The sequence below is a fragment of the Peromyscus leucopus genome, chromosome 4 (genome assembly GCF_004664715.2).
Source record: "Peromyscus leucopus breed LL Stock chromosome 4, UCI_PerLeu_2.1, whole genome shotgun sequence".
Lineage (NCBI taxonomy): Eukaryota > Metazoa > Chordata > Mammalia > Rodentia > Cricetidae > Peromyscus > Peromyscus leucopus.
In genome coordinates, this window is record NC_051066.1 from 107283675 (window position 1) to 107301764 (window position 18090).

At 51.7% G+C, this 18090-nt stretch overlaps 1 protein-coding gene across 4 annotated transcripts; it reads right to left on the reverse strand.

The window, feature by feature from the left end:
* Positions 1-284: 284 nt before the first annotated feature.
* Positions 285-14134, reverse strand: C4H20orf27 (chromosome 4 C20orf27 homolog). 4 transcript variants are annotated; one of them, XM_028878594.2, is made up of 6 exons: positions 14014-14134; positions 7406-7522; positions 5589-5731; positions 2140-2278; positions 1137-1259; positions 285-933 (listed from the first exon to the last, which is right to left on the reverse strand). In XM_028878594.2, exons 2-6 carry the CDS (start codon positions 7422-7424, stop codon positions 833-835), a joined length of 525 nt encoding a protein of 174 aa, XP_028734427.1. In that variant the 5' UTR covers positions 7425-7522; positions 14014-14134; the 3' UTR covers positions 285-832. The 4 variants fall into 4 exon arrangements, with proteins under 4 accessions (XP_028734427.1, XP_028734425.1, XP_028734426.1 ...); XM_028878592.2 differs by having other exon boundaries at positions 1137-1262; positions 14014-14123; XM_028878593.2 differs by having other exon boundaries at positions 1137-1262; positions 13964-14123.
* Positions 14135-18090: the final 3956 nt, after the last annotated feature.

Below are 18090 nucleotides of genomic sequence, written 5' to 3' on the forward strand. Positions count from 1 at the left end.
GAGAGAAGCGGGACCCGCTTCAGCTGCACGGACGAAAGGGACTTGGCAAGGGGCTGTTGCTCCCTCGCTGCCGAGCACCAGAGTCCCTGAAGACTGCGCTGCGGCCTAGGCAGGAGGCAGCTCCCCACCCACGTTAAGCAGCGAGTCCCAGGCCTAAAAGGCCTCCATCCCCTGGCAGTGCCTGTGCCACAGTATCATGCAGTACCTGCCCCTTCCTCCTGATGGAACCGGCTCATCTGGGAAGGATGGGATAGTCTGCCGAGCCCAGAGAACAGAGCCCCCACTGGTATCTACTGGAACTTTTATTTATTAAGGTCTCTATCCCAACCAGTCATTTAAAAACCAAGTACCACAGACCTGAGGGGTAGGAGCTGGAAACTGTACCTCCTCACCACATGAACCGCAGTGGGGAAGATGGAGGGCAGCAGAGGTGGTGAGGGAGACGACCGTAGCAGCAGCGTGGGGCATCAACGTCAGGAGACAGCGCCGCTCCGTCCTCTCCCAGTCCCCAGCTAGAGCCCCTATGGCTTGGGGTAGAAGAGGTAAATCCCACCCCAGGTCCCTCCTCCCAGACAGCCTCCTTGGGACTCAACCCATTTCTTCAGTCAGGAGACTCAGGCACATGGGAGAGGAGGAAGTGGGCGAGGAGACCACAGGAGAGGCAGGACGGTGGCGGGAATGAAGGCAGACGTGGGAGGCGTGAGCAAGGGCTAGCCCTGCCACGCCCACCCAGGGGAGAGGTGAGGAAGCCACACCATCACGCAGCATGTCGGGGAGCAGGTGGGATTTAAGGCTCGGGGGCTCAGGCAGGCAGGCAGGCAGGCCCCAGGCCTCAGTCGAAGCCGTGCCAGTCACTGTGTTCTGAGTCGTACTCCAGCTCGGCGCCCACGCACTTGACACCGTCCAGCAGCATGGGTGTACCGTGGTGCCGGTCTGCAAGGCAGGTGCCACAGTTAGTGTGCTGGCTGTGTCCTGGGACCACACCAGGTGGACTCCACAGGGACCTCTCCCTCACACTGGCTGGGGACTCGGGAGGACTCTGCCAAGGAGAAGACAGCCCCCGGCCAGCTTCAAGAACCTCTTGAAGCTGGTCTCGTGCCTCCTTCCTCCAGCCAGATCCACCCACTCTCACTCACCCATGACCCGTGCCTGCACCATCACACGCACACAGGTGCCTGGGTCACCTTCGCAGGCCAGGAGCATCTCCTCTTTGAGGACACCCTCTTTGTGCGCTGAGTACTCACACTTGATGCTGTAACCTGCTGGAGGACAGGGATGGACGTCAGTCAGCACCTCCCACTGCTCCTCCATATCGCCCCCAGTACTCACAGTGCCCCACCGGGTAAATCTTGCTCAGCCTCTTCCAAAAGAGGCGCAGATGATCCCTCCAGAGACACAGCCCCACAAAGCCGGCACAGAACTTCCAGAAACTTCCCATTACTTCAAGTAAGGCCAATGTGTCTCTGGCCTGAGAATTCAACATGGCTCTAAAGGTGGAGCCAGGGTCCAGTTTATGCTTCTAAGGAAAAGGTCCCATTGGTGCCACACGGGAAGGCAGGAAGAAGGGGGTGGAGAACACGGAGAGGCTGTCAGAGGGGCTCTGAGCAGATGGATGGCAAGAGGAAAGGACTTGCTCGGCTCAGTGTTAGGAGGCAGTAGGGGTGGGCTCGTGGAACGGAAGCTGACAGTCTAGTCTCTGCCAGGGTGGGGTCAGGAGTGGGGGAGGACCAGAAGCCAGCTGGAGAAGCAGCCTAGAGCCCGAGGCCTGGAACTAGTAGGTGCTAGGCATTAGTATTAGTTCCTACAGCTCCAGCCTTTGTATCCAGGAAGATGAGAGGGAGGGCCGGGGGCGCAGAGACGGCTCTCAGTGGCTCCCATCTCTGGGACCTCTCCCCTGAGGGGACCATCAGCCAGTGGGTAGGTGCAAGACTGCAGTGTGCGTTAATGGAATGGACTTCTCTGTCCAAAAATGGAGGCCCGGGGCTGACACTGGGGTCCCACACTGAAAACTCAAGGAGGAGCCATGCCCCTGACTTTTGCTGAGCTACCTATTCACCCTCCCTAAGGAAAGGGCAAAGAGCCTCACGTTCGCACTCCCACTCACAGCAGGCCCTCATGGGTGCCCAGGAGAGGACCTACCTTCAGGGGTGGGGGTGACACTGAGGAGCTTGAGGTGCAGGCTGTGGACCGGGGCCTCACGGATGTCTTTGCTCAGCCTGCGCACTGGAGGCAGAGTGAAGGTGATCTCATACCTGTGCAGGATCTTCAGGAAGCCAACCTGCAGCAACGAGGGGAGGGAGAGAGGCATCTCCACTGCGGCTTCTCCTGGGGCATCAGGGGACGTACGCCGCCTGCGCTCCTGGAGGGGCCCGGCAGCTGCTGCCCTGGGAGCCCAACTCTCGTTCCCCTCCAGCTGTTCTTCCCTCATGGCTCCAGGCCTCGTAACAGATTTCCTTCCCCTTCGGGACAGCACCATGCCCAGCTCCTGTCTCAGAGGCCCCACAGGCCTCAGTGGTCAGTTTTACAGATGAGAATATGGAAGTCAGGAAATGACCGCCTCGAGGTCACACTGTAAACTATAGGAAAGTCCTTCCCAGACCTCTTGGTCACTCCTGTCCTGTGTAGTACACAGGAAGAGACCAGCCAGTGCCAGGGAGAGGAAGCTTAACATCCACCCCTGTTCAGATCCAGCCGCCAGGGTCAGGGATGCTGGTGCTTCTGTTGCTTGACAGCATGGGATTGGGAAGAGAACGGGACTGGAGAAATAGACACTAGGGCTTGGGGTACAGCTCAGTGGTAGGCTATGTACTCAACACGTACTCAATAAAACCCTGGTTTTGATCCCAGAACCAAACTAAAAACCACAGTAAAGCAGCTATGGGAGTCCACAGCCGGCCACAAGGCACATATTAACCACTGAAGCTATGATCCTGCCTGCTGACACATGATAATGGATGCCTGCCTACCTGCCTACTCAAAGGTACCACGTGACCAGTGACCTCTGCTCATGGCCCAAGCAATTTCTGTTGTCCAGATACACTGCTTGGCCAACCAGTGCTGTCCCTCTGGGACAGATGCCTTGGGAAATTTTGGGTGTGAAGGGTCATAGGCTGAAACGGCTGCGGAGCAGCATGGCATTCTGAAAGCTTCGAGCCAGGCACGGTCGATCACATCTACTCCCAGCACTAAGGAGCTGAGGCAGAGGACTACCACAAGTCTGCGGCCAGTGTGAACTACCGAGTGAGTTTTAGGCCAGCCTGGCTACACTCTCAAAACAAAGAGCTGGGCGTATGTATATACAGCTCAGTTGGTAATGTGCCTGTCTAGCATGCATGACCCTGGGCTTGATCCCCAGCACCAAATCAAATCAGGCCTGATGGAGCATACCTACAACCCCAGCACTCTAGAGGTGGGGGCAGAAGGACCAGCAGTTCAAGGGCATCCTTGGCTACACAGCCAGTTCAAGGACAGCTTGGAGTACATGAGATCCCGTCTCAAACAAAACAACGCAGTTGTTGTTGTTTTTAATCTGGGTTTTTGTTTTTCATTTGTTTATTGAGGGTGATGGGGTAGGCTTAACATATATGCTATTGTGCTGTGGAGGTCAGAGGGCAATCTGCAGGAGTTGGCTCTAACCGTCCACTATGTAGGTGCCAGGGACCAAACTTAGGTAGTCAAGCTGGGCGAGTACGTTTACCTGCTAAGCCCTGTCAACGGCCCTCAAAGCATGTTCAGGTCCAGTGAGCTGGCACAGTGGGTCAGAGGGCGTTTGCCACGGCCCTGACAACCTGAGCCCGGCCCCCAGAGCCCACAGAGTAGAACTGACTCTTGCAAGTTGTCCTCTGGCTTCCACATAAATACTATGGTACACCTCCCCCCCAAAATAAATAAATGTAAAAAGTTAAAAAAGAAAAAAAGGCTTTCTGGGGGCTGGTGAGATGAATCAGTGGATAGAGGCACTTGGCACACAGGCCTTGGACCTGGGTTCAGTAGACTGTGGAGGTGGAGGGAAAACTGACTCTTTGAAGTTGTTCCCTGACCTCTACATGTACACTATGGCACATGTAGTATGATGTGCACACAGAGTAATCATTTTAAAGACATTTTAAAGACTTTCTGGCTATACTTAGCTGCTGTGACCTGGGGCCCAGCTGTGGCACTTACAGAATTTGCCAGGGAAATACTCAGAGATGCTAAGACGATGCTTATCAGCACCTAATTTATAAGAGGAACGGAAACAACAGGAACACCCAGGAACACAGAAGCTGCCATGACATATGCCAAATACCAGATGGGGGTGAAATCCCATTGAAAATTATTTCCTAGCAGGCAGGAAACAGTTTGCAAACAGAGGCACGCACAAAACACCCTGTCCACTGTGATACTAGCCCTTGGAAAGAAAGCTTTGAAAGCGACCAGGGTCATTTCTGGGTGCTGTGTCTGTGACTGCGGCTCCATTTAACTTCCCAGTTCATTTGTTTAGTGCCTTTATTTTGTTTATTTTGTTTATTTTCCTGGGAACATCAGCTGCAGAGGAGAGAACGAAGACTCTAGAGTTGGACAGAATTAAATACGAACCTGGGACCCCTCTGAGAAGGGCAGCGAGCCTGTTGGGCTAGTCTCCGTGGACCAGCCCTCTGACCTCTCACCACAGGGCACTCCTGCTCAACTCTGGGACCCTGTCTTACTGACCACGCCGACGGTCGTAAGCCTCATTTTCCCCGACCCAGCTCTTCCAACAATTCCTTCCTGTCCCTTCTAGTGAGTGTGGAACCTAACAGCATCCAGGCAGTCGAAGGGGCCACGCTGCTGGGTATGTGAAGTTTGGCTGTGAGTAAAAGTGCTCCGTTAAGTAGAAGATCCAGGGTAAGGCAGACCCAGCTCAGCAGTGGTGTGTTTAGCATGCGAAAGGCCCTAGGTTCATTTGAGATCATTAATACCACTACAAAGAGCCAAGCCTGGCAGAGAGTGAAACTAACACCTCATCATCACCATACTTAGCGACATCACAAACGCACATCCTTTCATTCTCACACTGACTTTGAGGGCCGTGAATACCCAGGGGGCCGTGAATACCCAGCTAGCCGTGAATACCCGGCTCAGCAAGTAAAGATGGGCAGCCAAGCATGAGGACCAGAGTTTGAGCCTTGAACCCACAAAGTGGAGGAGAGAGCAGACTCGTGCGAGTTGTCCTCTGACCCCCATATGCAACCGTGGCATGCATGCTCCCACAAAACAATGAAATGTAAGAAACGAAGACAGACAGAGGGAGGGAGGAGACAAATGGGGGCAAACTGCCCAAGGCCACGGGGCCAGGACAGCATGCCTAGGCCTGATCGAGGCCCATGATACCACAGCCTCTAACCAGCCTTCCGTGGCTCTTGTCTGGATGAGGCCACAGTAGCCTTGAGTCAAATGACATTTGTTTAAATCACTCACTGATTCCCTTACCTCCCATTGTACAGATGAAGAAACCAAGGCTCAAGAGAGGCAAAGCTGTGCCCGTGAACCCAGCTGTGGAAGGAGTTTCCAGAAGGCAGGAGAGAGGAAGGCAGAGTGAGGCTGACGAGAGGGAGGAGTTCACGTACCTTGACTAGAAAGCTGTTGTCACTCTCCTGAGTAACCATGACCACTGAGTCATGCAGCTTTTCATCAAAGTGGACATGGCTCTGGGAGCCTTCTGCATCATGGCCTGCTGCAAATCGGATACTTCGGACTCTGGGCTTATTGCCTAGGAAGAGGAGGAGAAGGTTCCAGGGGCTGCTGGATCCCCTACCACCAGGAAACCCTCCTCCTCATTCCCTCCCCGTGCCCAGACTGCTCTTGACATGACCCAGCATACACCGACGAGGGCCCTGCCAGGTGGATACTGTTAATCTTGAGGCTTGAGCACCCCCATCACACAGCTCCCCATGTAGTCCTCCCACAAATGTGTACACACACACACACACACACACACCCAGCATAAATATAAGAAAGGTTCAGGGGCTAGCTGATAGGACCTCTCACTTGGAGGCAAAGAGGCTGGCACCTTCCCTACCAGCATGCAGTGCAGAGATGGGCCCTCCACAGCACCACACTCTCCATCCCTGGCATTTTTTCATGTGTGTGTGTGTGCGCCCATCTGTCTGTCTGTCTGTCTGTATGTATCTGTCTGAGTTGATGTGCATAACGTGCAAAGCAAGAAGGCACTGGATTTGCCAGGTGTAGTGGCACAGACCTTTAATCCTCTGGGAGGCAGAGGCAGGTGAATCTCTGTGAGTTCAAGGCCAGCCAGCACTACATAGAGAGATCCTGTTTCAAAACAACAACAACAACAACAACAACAACAACAACAAAGGCAATGGATACCCAGGAACTAGATTCACAGGTGGCTCTGAGCTACCTGATGTGAGTCCTAGAAACTCAACCCAGGTCCTCTGCAAGAGGACTGCTGAGCCATCTCCCAGCCCCACTGACACTGTCCTTTTCAGGTTTGTTAGTGTATGAGACAGACCCAGCCTGAGGCTCCTGATAATCCCAACCAACCTGGGGTACAACAATAAGAACAAACTCTAGGGAATCCACTTGCAGTGGGAGAAAAAAGGTGCTAAAGGCACACTTTTGAAAAGCTGAAAAAACAAAACAGCTGGCCATTTACAGCTGCCACTCAGTATCAATGGCCACTAGCAACTAAGAAGCGGAGAAGCCTCCCAGGCCACCCCACACTGTTTCCTCCTCTGCTAGCATAGATGAGAGATATTAGCTATCACTGTGATGTGTTGGGAGTCCTAAGGCCAGAAAGGGCAGGGATTAAGAGATACTGAGTGGCTGAGAGATAGCCAAGATCCTGAACATTCAGCCTATGGGAAAGGAAGGGCATGACCCCAGTCCTCTGTGACCCTCCATCAAGGCCTTAGGCCTCCCAAGAGTCCGACCCAGAGTCATTTTGGCGGGAAGGCCTGGACTGGCATTGGCCTCGGTTCTTGACTACTCAGCAGAAGCCCTAGGAGCCAGTCAGACACAGCCACCATCCCTGTGGAGCCCCCATCAACCTGATGCTCATTCTGAGCAGGGTTCCTTTGCCTAAAGCCTTCCAGATTCATGCTGAGGTCCTCATCCAGGTCTATGACGTTCACCCCAGCACTACATGTCCTTGAAGACTGCCAGCAGTCTAACGGAGAGACTGACATAGTGGGACACAAAAGCATATACTTCCACAAGATGGAAAACCAAAGAGCAAGCAGGGGTCCCTGCTAGGGCTGGGGTGATCCACTGAACCCAGGACACGCACTGGCATATTCTGAATAACACTGACACATAACCATATTCAGGGATAAAACAAGCCCAATATTTGACAATACTTCACCTGCCAGGGGCTACTCCAAGAGCTCATGCAAACTTACAGATCCAGGAAAGCACTTACCTCTGTTGGCTGCAGCCATGGACACCTCCCCTGCCACTGGGCAAGACACACGGCTCCTGCTTGACACTGCCACTCAAGCTCAGTAGCCTGCCATGCTCCAGAGACAGTGGCAGGAACCTGAAGGATGAGGAATAAGGAAAACAAGGGTCAAGACTACCCATCAGCCCACGGCTGGTGAAGAATCAGAGGGCTCCCTTTGGGAAAGATTTAAACCCTTGCTGCTTTCAGAAAATACAGGGACATCTACCCGACCCCTGTAGTGTGCGCGCGCACGCGCGCACACACACACACACACACACACACACACAAGCAAGTGTAATAAAATATAAAAGAATAACCATGAGGCATTCTTTGCAAGCCTCTATGGTAGGGTGGAGCCCATTTAAACATCAAAAGAATAGTGAGGGCACCTGATAAAGCAGATGGACTACACTAAACCAGGACACACACAGAGATTACAAAAAAGGTAGAACGCAATCAAAACAAACCCAAACCCTCCTGGCACCACTAAGGGCAACAGTGCTCAACTCTCTGCTATGGAAACAGGTAATTAAAGAGAAATAATCCAGCCTATATCTTGTACGTGAACTGCCTTCTTTACAGGCAACTTCCTGCTAATAACAAAGGATCAAATGCTAAGTCATCTGCACTCCTAAAGAAACAAATGCCAGAGGCAAGGACACTCAAGATGCTCAACCATGAGACAGTACAGATGCCCAAGTGGCACTAACAGATGACCTGGGGGTCCTGAGGGAGAACGACACAAGATTGCATAGGGAGGTATAACATCGCCCCTCACTCACTGTGGGACAACATTCACGCCTCCTGGTGTGAGACAACCTGCATGGAGCACAGCATCTATGACCAAGGAGACTGATGAAGATGCTCAGACTAGACTAACTGAGCCTCTATGCCCAACTTCTTAACACGAAAAACATGGGATTGTGGGACAAATTGAGTAACTGTGAGCGCGCAATGAGACCATCCAGAAGGCAGGCTATGCCACAGGACAACTGACCTGTTTCTTTCAAACTGCAAGGGGGGGGGAAGGGCAGACTGCTCTAGATATGGAATTGGGCCACAGCCTTTTTTTGTTTGTTTGCAAATAAAGTTTCATTGGGTCACAATGCCTCTTGTTCACTTGCATGTCATTGGTGACAGCTTTGCACTAAAACAAACTACTTGGAATAGCTGCGACAGAGACCATATGGCCTACACAATCTAAAATGTTTATCTATCATCCTGTGTTAGATTAACACACATGTAAGGCACCAAGAAGGCACAAAAATCCTACAAGAAACCCACCCTTTTCACCTCATCAGCTACAAGAAATGCTGGAAGGAATTTCTAACTCCCTATTAAAAGAAGACATTTGGGGGGCTGGATGGCTCAGCAGCTAAATGTACTGCTTTTGCAGAGGACCTGAGTTCGAGTCCTAGAACCCATGTCAGGCAGCTCACAACTACCAGTAACTCCAACTCCGAGGGATCTGAAAACCTCTTCTGGCTTCCCCTGGCACCCGCATTCATGAACACATACCCCCCCCCCAGATACATACATACAATTAAAAATGAAATAAATCTAGGAGGGTGGACATCTGGAAGCTGAATGTGGTGGCATGGCTTTAATCTCAGTACTTAGAAGAGGCAGGTGGCTCTCTGTGAGTCTGTGGCCAGCCTGATCTACATAGCAAGATACTATTGAGAGAAAGAGAGAAAGAGACAAAGAGATGAATATTTGGAAACCTGAAGATGTAACTCAGTAGTAGAGTGCCTGCTTAACATCTGGCAAGGCCCCAGCACTGCATAAATCAATTTAATTAAAAGATATAAGAAGGGCTAGAACAATGGCTAAGAGCACTTGTTGCTCAGCGCCCAGCACACAGCAACTCAAAACCAGGGGACTGATACCCTTCTGACCTCCTCAGCCACATAGAAAGTTCGAAGCCAGTGTGAAATACTAATTTTATTTGGTGAGGTAGTGGAACTGTACTACAAATATATTACCATATTTTTCAGAGAAGCACAGTGAAGTGTTTAGAGATGGATGACCCAAGAATGACCTTGAATAGTCCAGAGAATGAAGAGAAACCACGGGGTAGCGTTATAGTCAGTGGCTGGGCCTGTCCAGAACATGAACTCAAGGTCCCCTGAGTACTGAGCAGTCCTGGGAACCCCTGGGAATGAAGTTGGACTTTCTTCCTTCCCTACCGTTGCCAGACAAGTCCACCCAGACCCCCGCCATGGTTAGAGTGTTCATAGACTGGGTCTCGGGACAGCCCTGGTAGAAAGGGGCCTGGAGAGATGAATGGACGTCCAAGATTCCCGACTCTGGAATGCAGAAGCAAGCCATCAACCCCCCTCACAGAAGCTAGTCCCCAGGCCCTGGAATGAAGAGAGGCAAGCTATGCCCTACTCACCTCTGGTGAGGGTGGCTTGTGGTCAGCTCGCCTCCAGGGAGCCTAGCCTTAGAAAAGAGTTGACTCCTATTAACATTCCAGCCACTTCCTAAAGTGGTAGGTAGATCCTAGGCTGTGACAAAGGACCAGGGTATGCGGCCTTCTTCCTCATGGCGGCTGCTCCAGACACACTTCTGCAGCCCTGGGGTAATCACAGTCCAGGGTCTACAAGGTTCTCCCATATCTCAAGATACTTCCTAGAGCTGTGGATGAAACCTGACCAGCAAAGGCTCCGATGAGCCCATTTAACAAAACAGTCTGACCTGGAGTAGTGCCCGTCAACCGTTGCTCAGGCCCTCAGTCAGAAATTCCCAACTCCCATCTACAGCTAGGCTCAGCCCCAGCCCAGCATCTTCTTTTTAGGAAAGCAACACACACCACTCCCAATGCCAGGGAAGGCCTAACGGCTTCCCCCTCACTCTCCGGTCACTTGTTTTCAATCTCTCTTACCATAAAGGGCAGTAATTGTAGATTTGGCAAACGTCCTCAGTATCCATCAGAGCACCAGAGAGGAAGGTAAATTCAGTCTACATTTGTCGACGGAATTAATATGTTGATGAATGGCATCCCTAGGGAAGCCCCACCAGGACAGATGATACGGCGTGAGCAGGGCCCCACCAGGGTAGATGATATGGTGTGAGCGGGGCCCCATCAGGACAGATATGGCGTGAGCAGGGCCCCACCAGGACAGATGATACGGAGTGAGCAGGGCCCCACTAGGGTAGATGATATGGTGTGAGCGGGGCCCCACCAGGACAGATGATATGGTGTGAGCAGGGCCCCACTAGGACAGATCATGTACTGTGAGCAGGGCCCCACTAGGGTAGATGATATGGTGTGAGCAGGGCCCCACTAGGGCAGATGATATGGAGTGAGCAGGGCCCCACTAGGGTAGATGATATGGTGTAAGTGGGGGCCCCACTAGAACAGATGATATGGTGTGAGCAGGGCCCCACTAGGACAGATCATGTACTGTGAGCAGGGCCCCACTAGGGCAGATGATATGGTGTGAGCAGGGCCCCCCACTAGGACAGATGATATGGTATGAGCAGGACCCCACTAGGGCAGATGATATGGTGTGAGCAGGGCCCACTAGGGCAGATGATATGGTGTGAGCAGGGCCCCCACTAGGGCAGATGATATGGTATGAGCAGGACCCCACTAGGGCAGATGATATGGTGTGAGCAGGGCCCCACTAGGGCAGATGATATGGTGTGAGCAGGGCCCCCCACTAGGGCAGATGATATGGTGTGAGCAGGGCCCCACTGGGACAGATATGGTGTGAACAGGGCCAGTGACTCTCAGGAACTTCTCACCCTCACCTCTTAGCCAACTCCTGCTCTGGACAGCCACCTCCTCCCCACTGAGGTTTCCTTCCACCTTCCTTCTGAAGGGTTACGACAGCCAGTTGGTTCCCTGCCCGTACCCACCCTGAGATGAGCAAGCTGCTGAAAGCAAGATCTCCATTTCCTGCAGTGGCCAGAACATGAAGGAGAGCCATCACCCAGGAGCTGTCTGTAACCCTAGGAACCATAAGGCAAGTAACTGCAGGGACCCACAAGAGCCTGGAAAAACCAAACCTCCTCTCACAACAGACAACCTGCCAGTGTCTGCCCCCTGGGAGCTACACTCATCCACACACATTCCTCATTAGAAGCAAGAAAAGAGGTCACTGGGCCTCCCCCACTGTCCACGGGGAACTGCTGGGCCACCTCACAACCCCTGGCCTTGCCCTGCCTCCGGGTACACCTGTGCTAGCCACATTTCCACTGTCACCCAAACCACCCAGACCCCCGGGGGCAGCAGGCAATCAGATTCAGATCCTGCCCTTGCTGGCTGCATAGATGAGCCATTTTATTTCTCAGAGAGTGTAAGCAGTGGCCCTGTTCCTCCCAGGGCTTGGTGCAGCCGTGCCTACGACACTGTGAAAGTGCCCCCCCCAACCTCCAATCGCTGCAAAAGCAAGGCTCTGGGGGCCTGGTTCCTAGAGCAAAGGCAATTTCACTGGAAGAAAGGCGCCAGAAAACAAGCACTTCCGGTCACTCTTGGAGGAGCCCACAGGGAGTTCAGCTTCTCCGAAACTAGCTAAAAGGTTAAAGGGGGGCATCTCTTCCCTTCCTTGTTTCTTTTCTTCCATTCCCTGGGCAGCCAAATTCTCTGAAGACTATGGAGAAGGCTGCTCAGCCTTTCCTCCGTTAGCCCCCTCATCTGGCAAAGCAGAGGATGTCGCTGTCCTTAGAGGACTGTCAACAAATCAGGAGTGAGAGGAGTGAAAACTGGGTATGGCAGCAGGAAAACTTGGGAAGTAGAGGCAGGAGGATCAGGAGCTCAAGGTTATTTTTTGGCTACATAGTAATTCTGAGGACAGCCTGAGCTATATGAGACAACATCTCTAAATAAATAGACAATTAAATAAATAAAACAAAAGCCATACAAATCTGGAGTGATATCCTGGACAGTTGCAGGATGAGGAAGATTGAAGAGCTGAGGCCTTGGGGGATGTTTTCAGATGCTCTTAGGGAAACTGGAGTAACAGAAAACCTAGACAGACGAAGGCTGCTTTGAGGTTGTATTTCCTGAGAACTAGCATGTGGATAAACAGCTGGGTGGTTACAGAAAAACCCAGGGTCCTTAGCACCCCAAGGCCTTGCCTGACCCAGTCCTGGCTGCAACTCCAGGCTGCCCTGTTCTAGCGCTCAAGCTCCAAGCTAAGAACCAAAGATGGTCTATCCATGGCAAAGTGGAGCTCTCCAATTGTGACTCTCTTCTTCCTGAATACATACGTCTTCATCCAGAAGCAGGCCCCAGACCCCAAGGTATCAACAAAGCCAGCTTCAGCTTGATCTGTGCTGTGTAGCTGGGAGCACATCCCCAAACCTTTGGGGGGCCTCCTTTCTCAATCATTCTTCGATCACCATCCTCAACCTACTAGGGGCCTTTCTCTATTCCAGACCAGAAAACAACCTTCTTTCTATTCTTCCTACTACTTCCTCCCTTACACCCATCCTGGGACACAGTCACAAGCTCAATCAGCCCAGCAGAAGCACCTACCTTTGCCTCCCCTTAAGAGCTCAAAAAACAACACCCACTGGAGTCTCAGATAGGGCCACGTGGAGGTCAAATGTGGAAGCAATCTTCCATCAACTCAGCCTTGACCTATCTTCAAATCCCCCTTCCCCAAAGCCAAAGATGCAAGGACAGTGTGGGAGTTTTGTTTTCTCTCGCAAACAGTGGAGGGAAAGGCTGACCTGTAAAAAGGGTGGTACCATGCCTATCTACCAACAAGTGCTGCCCTCCTCTGCCCAGCATCCTCTTCCCACATTCCCCCTGCCCTCAGCCAGAGGAGGGTATTTGGATTCCTCTGGCCTCGAGACTGACTGCTCCACCCAAGCAGCAGAGGCCAGTGGGTGACAGCTGCTCCAGATCCCCCTCCCACCCACCACCCACCCACACCTCCCCCACCCCACCCCGCACGCTCCAATGCCCCATCTCCGCATCCCACCGCCAAGATTAAAGAGGGAAAGACTCAAGCTGTCCAATGGAGCTCTGTACACTAACAAGAGCACTGGTCCAGATCCTAATTCAAAACCATTTCTGAGAGGTACTGGGGAGGCTCTGGATCTGGCCCTTGTGTCCTTTCTCGTACCGCCATCTCTGTGGGTGTGGCACTCCCCACCCCACTATGATTGTCTTCTCGGGGGGACAAGAGCAGCAGGACGGACGGGCCTCAGACGTACCCAGACCGAGCGCCAGGCCGGGGCTCTGTCTGTCTGAGATAATGCCCTGCGCTCTGAGCTCGCCGGGCTGACGCAGGAGTCTCCCGAGTCGACACTCCCAACATCAACACCCGCCTCAGGATCGTGCCCAGGCACCGGAGGCTCAGTGGCTACACTCCCAAGGTCACACAGAGACGAGGGGGACCAGGTGGGAAGGGGATGCCAGCCCCATTTACGCCCCTGCCCTCAGGTGCCACTTGTACCCCAACAGCTAACCGTCATCTGTGCCCAGGACCCCACATCCCCCACCCCATCCCGCTTCTGCAGAGTTCCCCAGGCCAGAAAGCAGAGCCTCCGGCTCCAGCACAGCGGGGGATCCCATACCCGAGAGCCGACTCTGGCGCACTACGTGGAGCCGGGAGGGCCCATCTCACCTTGCGGGCGAGCCCCGCGGCCAGGCGGGCAGGAACCACCGCGGAGACGGCGGCAGCAGCGGAGCAAGCTCTAGAGCGCGAGCAAGAGCCCCGCGCCGCAGCCGCCCCGCGCCACGCCTTCTCCTCCTTCATTGGCTGGAGGGGCGGGGAGGGGCGGGGCTGTGGCACTTCCGACCAATGAGCTGGTCCTGAAGAACCACCAATGAGCGACGAGCTTCCATGTCACGTGCGCGCGGAGGCTGCGCCCCACGAGTCGGCGTCACCCCAGCCGCACGGGCTCCGGCGGGGAAGCGGGCGGGCAGCTGGAAACCGCTGGGGCAAGCCGACCGGAGCGGCCTTCCCCCCTCGAGGCTTCCGAGCTGCGGCAGTTTCGGTCTAAACAATCATCTTTCCCACACGGCTGAATCTGGATTCCGGTGTCTTCCTTTCCCACCCCATTCCAGATAAACATGAGAACAAAGAAGGCATGCGGCGTGGGAGTGGGGGAGGGAGGCTCTGCGGGCGCCCCCGGGGACAGGAGCTTCTGCTCTGGATCTCCAAGGAGGCGGTCGCCATGGCAGCGGGATGCGCCTCGACCCGCCCTACCGGGTGTGGGCGTCTACACGAGGCACGTGGGCAAGAGGCACAGCCAAGGGGTTTGGATTTTTGCCACAGGCCCACCTTTCGGTGCGTGACTGTCTCTACTCTTAAGTGCATTGACGAGGACAGGTGACTTACAGTGCCGAAGGAGCAGGCCGGAACACACAGCTTCTCTCCGTCCTACTTAACGAGTGGGGACAGGGCTTGGACCAGTGAGAGCTTGCTTGCTTTTCCGAGACTGTGGTCCCTGCCTTTGAAGAGTCTCCAAGGTCCTGACTCTCCCCGCGTCTTTATGTCCCTTAACCTGCCGTCTGCTGTTGTTTTCAGAGTCCTTGTTGCTTCCGAGGGCCTAGTGCTTCCCCGCTGTCTCCAGCAGAGCTTTTCAAACTTTATGGGTGGTACGTGCGCTCCCTACTGTTGAGAAAATTCTGTCCTCTGCCGCGGACACTGAGAACTTTTCATTCCCATCCCAGCCTACTCAACCCCCGCTCCCACCCTTCTATAAGCCCTGTCGTGTATTCCATATGTGCTCTTTCCAGGTCAGCAGACAGTGGGTCCAAAGTGGTGTGGCGCGCCACTGCGCCAGGCAAAAGTAGCCCGCAGATGTATAACCTTCAGAGACTTTTATAAATGATTATTCCTCCCGTCTGATTGCCCCTCGTGCTACTTTTTCACGAAGGATTCCGATTTCCAGTCTTCTTTTGAAATATCAGATCTAACAATAGATACTCACATTCACATTCCAGATAGGGCCCAAAGGCTTTGAGGTAGTGCTCTCTGCCTCTCGGGAAGACATCAGTTTACCATAGTTCCCTCTGATCTCTGTTTCTCGTGTTTATTTTACTGCCGAGGTTTGTGTTGACTTTCAGCTTCATGATTCCTTTTCCCTCCTGCTGCCTTTCACTTGAAATCCGTCCCCTGGTGAGAAACACAGGCTAGTTGATAACAGTTCACTGTCTGGGGTCATTTTTCTAATTGCCAACTCCTTTTAACATATTTCCTGCATATATAAAATGAGCAAGTTACTGTGCTAGGCTGCTCCCAGTGCAAGGCACCCACAGCTTACTGTGGGACCACCACACGAAAAGATCTGTGGTTTCCTGTTTTTGCCAGCACGCCTCACAGTCCCAGACTCTGAGCATCTTGGCTACCTGGGAAAACCTGTGATATGGAGCTGCCTGTTATTAGGGCATGCTACATGCTTCTAGAAAAGGCTACAGATGGTTCTGGAAAGCTTCCTAGAGAAAGGAAGACTTTGGGTGCCACTCGAACACCAAGTTAGAAGTTAATATGGCTGCTTTATTGCTTCTCAATGGGCCTGCGCAACCAAGAAGAAGGTATGCCAACATCAGAAGTGCCCTGGCCTATAAGATTCCTGCGCCCAGGGCCTTATCCAAAGAACACCAGGCTCTATGGAGTTGGGGCAGTATATGAGAAGGAATGAACAACTCTGGGTTAGGAAAACATATAGGGCACATGGAAAACTCCACTTCTGCTCCAGAATACTCTGAACTTCATTAAATAAAAAATTAGACTATAATCACTCTCCTTGGAAAACAGATAATATCTAACAAAGTTGATAGATGCTTGGGAGCTAGAGAAATGGCTCAGTAGTCATGAGCACTTGCTGCTCTGAGAACCAGGATTTGAGCCAGGTGAGCTGTGGTGGCACACACCTTTTAGTCCCAGCACTAGGGAGGCAGAAACAAGCAGATCTCTCTGTGAATTTGAGGCCAGCCTGATCTACAAAGAATAGCAGGGCTGTTACACAGAGAAATCCTGTCTCAGAGCACAAACAAACAAACCTAACTGGGATTTGGTTCCCAGCACCCACAGTCACAACTGCCTTTAACTCCAGCTCCAGGAGATCTGATGCCCTCTTCTGGTATCTGTGGACTCTGTGCACATGTGGTACACAAACAGATAAGCCCATGCACACACACATACATATAAAAATAAATTTTTGATAGATGCTAACAATATATTATTTCTCTCATATATATATATATATATATATATATATATATATATATATATATATATATGACAGCATTTGTAAGGTCCCAAATGGAAATAATTCAATATATTGACAATATAGTAAGCAAATTAATTACACTATATTTATACAATTATATCAGTGTCAACATGCTGAATACATGCAACAATATGGATGATTCTATAAGACAATATTGAGCAAAATACACACAAAAAATGTATACTCTTGCATTTTAGTATGTTTCTTTTAGTGACTACATGTATGTATTTCACTTGAGTATGTAGCTAGGATTTGCTGGTTCATAGCTTGTAGTAGCTTTGTAAAGTGCTACTTAGCATGAATTTTTCAAATTTCCTTTTTCAAATTCTCTTTCCCATATGTTTTGAATAAGGGTGGGCCACAGCAGACATTTTTGCATGAGATTTAAAGACTGGAAGAAAAATAGCAGCAACATAGAATTCGACATTTACAAGCTCCGAGGAAGAGATTTGTCACCCACACACTTTGTTGATCTGCTGACTTACCTCGCTGACACCGAGTAGCAGCTATGCCTACAAGGACTCTGTGTTTTCCTTATCTCCCTTCAACGCCTGGGTGAGATGACAAAGTGGACCTGCTGATTCTGTAGTTCACCCACAAGAAGACTGAAGGCAAAGAGAGCTGACATGAGTTCCACTTTGTTCAAGAGCTTTTGCTCTTGGATTCCACTGTACCCCACTTTATGTCCATCCTCCCTTCCCAGCTCCTAGTCTGTAGGCTTGACACTCCAGCATTAGATACAAAAGCATTGACTTTACTGGGACTGGGTGCCATTTGGCCTATAATCCCCACTGCTTGGAAGACGGAGGCATGAGGATCAATAGGTCTGACAGTGCTGCAGAGTGAGTTTAAGCCAGTGCACAAATTGGTGGGATCTTATCTCAAATTTTTAAAAACTAGTGGAGTGTGGGAATATAGATCAGTGCTTGCCTAGCATGGGTAAGGCCTTGTGCTCATTCCCTAGTATCACAAAAGAGGTAGAGAAGTCTTACAGAGACTGTTTAACCATCTCCAAAATTATCTGTATTTGAATCCCTGTAAGAAATTCCCTATGATGGTTGGAGACATGGCTCAGTGGCTAAGGGTATGTGCTAGCCTTACAGAGAACCCAAGTTTGTTTACTAACACCTGCTTCAGGCAGCTCACAATAATCTGTAACTCCAGCTCCAAAAGCTGGAGCATTCATGTACACACACCCACACACACATACCCCAGACATGGTGGTGCACGCTGTTAGTCCCAGCACTTGGGAAGCAAAAGTATACAGATCTCTGTGAGTTCAAATCCAGCTGGGTCTACATAGTGAGTTCCAGGGTAGCCAGAGCTAAATAGTGAAACCCCGTCTCGAAAATAATAAATATATAATTTGTTTTGGGAGGGGTGAAGTGCAAAGAAATAAAATATAAAAAATAGAAACAAAATTCTTCTTCCCGATTAAGATACATCAGGTTTGACCAGCCAAG